Source organism: Austrofundulus limnaeus, unplaced genomic scaffold (genome assembly GCF_001266775.1).
Source record: "Austrofundulus limnaeus strain Quisiro unplaced genomic scaffold, Austrofundulus_limnaeus-1.0 Scaffold2508, whole genome shotgun sequence".
Classification (NCBI taxonomy): domain Eukaryota; kingdom Metazoa; phylum Chordata; class Actinopteri; order Cyprinodontiformes; family Rivulidae; genus Austrofundulus; species Austrofundulus limnaeus.
In genome coordinates, this window is record NW_013954910.1 from 1 (window position 1) to 2,717 (window position 2,717).

The 2,717-nt window shown below is 41.3% G+C and overlaps 1 protein-coding gene across 1 annotated transcript in view; it reads left to right on the plus strand.

The window, feature by feature from the left end:
* Positions 1-133: 133 nt before the first annotated feature.
* The window catches only part of LOC106511095 (protein SERAC1), a gene marked incomplete at its 5' end in the record, with an annotated part of 4,839 nt that continues 2,255 nt past the window's right edge, over positions 134-2,717 (plus strand). Inside the window, 3 exon segments of the mRNA XM_013999841.1 lie at positions 134-284; positions 384-525; positions 612-712. Of these exon segments, the coding sequence (XP_013855295.1) occupies positions 134-284; positions 384-525; positions 612-712 (394 nt within the window).

The following is a 2,717-nucleotide window of genomic DNA, read 5'->3' on the forward strand; positions in this document are numbered from 1 at the left end:
ATATTGTACCCGTTTTTGTTTATTTTTAATATGTTGTTTTTTGTTGTTTGAATGAAATAAATATAAAAAAATAAATAAAAAAACTTACATGAAAACTAAAACAGAACATTGGGTTCGACCTGTTTCCCTCCAGGCTGGCTGCCTGTCCTGGCTGCGATGCTGCAGTCTCCTCACGTCATACAGGCGTCTCACGCAGCCCGAGCTCTGGCCAACCTGGACAGAGAAACCGTGAAGGAGAAATACCAAGATGGTGTCTACATCCTCCACCCACAAACACGTGACAAGTAGGACATCAGTTCCTTTGCTTTAGAAAATTCTATATTCAAATAAATAAACAATGAAATTTAAAAAAAAAMAACAACAATCATTATATTTATTTGCAGACAGCCAATCAAAGCAGACGTGCTGTTTATCCATGGGATTTTAGGAGCAGCTTTTAAGACATGGAGGCAGAAGGACCGCAATTCATTAGAAGAAGAGAAATGGGCTGAAAACAGCGATGACTACACAGAGTGCTGGCCAAAGGTGACAAATGCTCATAAATCTGAACAGATTATTAAGAAAAAAAAATCTTGCTGTTCCTTTATGTATTTGTTCTTGTTTACCGGCAGTCATGGTTGGCAGCCGATTGTCCAAATCTAAGAGTTCTGTCAGTGGAGTACGACAGTCATCTCAGTGACTGGATGGCCAAGTGTCCTGCTGAGAATCAAAGGTAAACATTTCATTTTTTCAGCTGCAAATAAAGTTTTATATTTTTCTTTTTTTAAAAGAAATCACGTTCCAGTGATATTTTTCATTTCCGTTTTCTATTTCATTTAACTTCTTTTAACTTATCAGTTGAACCTGGACATGTTTGGTATCAATAGAAAGCTAAGAATCTTGGCTAAAAGCTCATGGAAACTATTTTTTACATTCAACAAACACAGTTTAAACGTCAAGCAGTTAAATCAGAAAGTAAACAAACTGTACAAAAGAGCGCTGTTGCAAATCTACAAAGGAAAAATTTTTGAATTTTTTTTTTTAAAGCAAGTCAAAGCAGATACCTAAATATGTTGTAAAGTGGGTTGGAAATTTGTTTCACTTGATTTTGAGTGAATATGATCCAGCTGAAGTCAAATAAAATTTCTCATTATTTTATATAATATATTTGGTGACAAATAAATGTTTGGATCATTTTTCAAAAGAACAAACATTTAATAAGTCTTTAAAGCAGGTAAAAAAATAACTTTTGCAATTAAAAACTTCAGATTTCTTAACATTTATTAATGGTCCCATCATGATCTGTCCTGTCGAATTAAAAACAAAACAAACAGAATTGAGCATTAAGAGCTACAGTGTGAACGCAGCCAAAGTCTGGGGTCAAACAGCTCAAAGTCACTTCAGCTGCTCCTGTTTCTCTTTGTTGTTGGCAGCTTCAGAAAGCTAAAAGTGAAAAAAGTCTCACTGGTTTTCAGTGGAACCAGTTGGTCTCGGGCGGCGGCAGTATGTGCTGAGGCGTTTGTTGCTCTGAGCTGACCCACTTCTTCTGATGTGTGTGGAAGTTTGTGTGTTTTAACACAATCATCAGTTTTTCTCACGTTAACAGCTTTCTTTTGGTCTCGAAGCTCATAGCAGGAAACAATGTGAGTGTGAAGTGGTGACTGTGTGTGTCTGCAGATGAGACAGTGAGACTGAATGAAGCTTTGTGTTTCATTGTGTTTAATTGTTGTTTGTGATGTGAGTGAATTTATGTTTATTTCTGTTTATTTCTGTTTATTTTTGGCTCATTGGTCTTTATTTTTATTATTTTACTTCCATGTGTGAATTTGTGTTTGTAAATAAAAGGATTACTACAACTTTTTATCCATCCATCCATCCATCCATCATCCAACATCTGTCCGTCCGTCCGTTCGTCTGTCTGTCCAACATCCATCCATCCATCCATCCGTCCGTCCGTCCAACATCCATCCATCCATCCATCCGTCCGTCCGTCCAACATCCATCCATCCATCCATCCGTCCGTCCGTCCGTCCAACATCCATCCATCAATCCATCCATCCATCCATCCGTCCGTCCGTCCATCATCCATCCATCCATCCGTCCGTCTGTCCAACATCCATCCATCATCCATCCATCCATCCATCCATCCGTCCGTCCGTCCAACATCCATCCATCCATCCATCCGTCCGTCCAAAATCCATCCATCCATCCATCCGTCCGTCCAACATCCATCCATCCATCCGTCTGTCCGTCCAACATCCATCCATCCATCCGTCCGTCCAACATCCATCTATCCATCCGTCTGTCCGTCCAACATCCATCCATCCATCCGTCCGTCCGCCCGTCCAACATCCATCCGTCCGTCCATCCATCATCCATCCATCCATCCATCCATCCATCCATCCATCCATCCATCCATCCATCCATCCATCCGTCTGTCCGTCCAACATCCGTCCGTCCATCCGTCCGTCCATCCATCCATCAATCCTTCCATCATCCGTCCGTCCATCCAACATCCATCTATCCATCTATCCATCCATCCGTTCATCCATCCATCTGTCCGTCCATCCATCCATCCATGCATCTGTCCATCCGTCCGTCCATCCAACATCCATCTATCCATCTATCCATCCATCCGTTCATCCATCCATCTGTCCGTCCATCCATCCATCCATCATCCATCCATCCATCCGTCTGTCCGTCCATCCATCCATCCATCATCCATCCATCCATCCGTC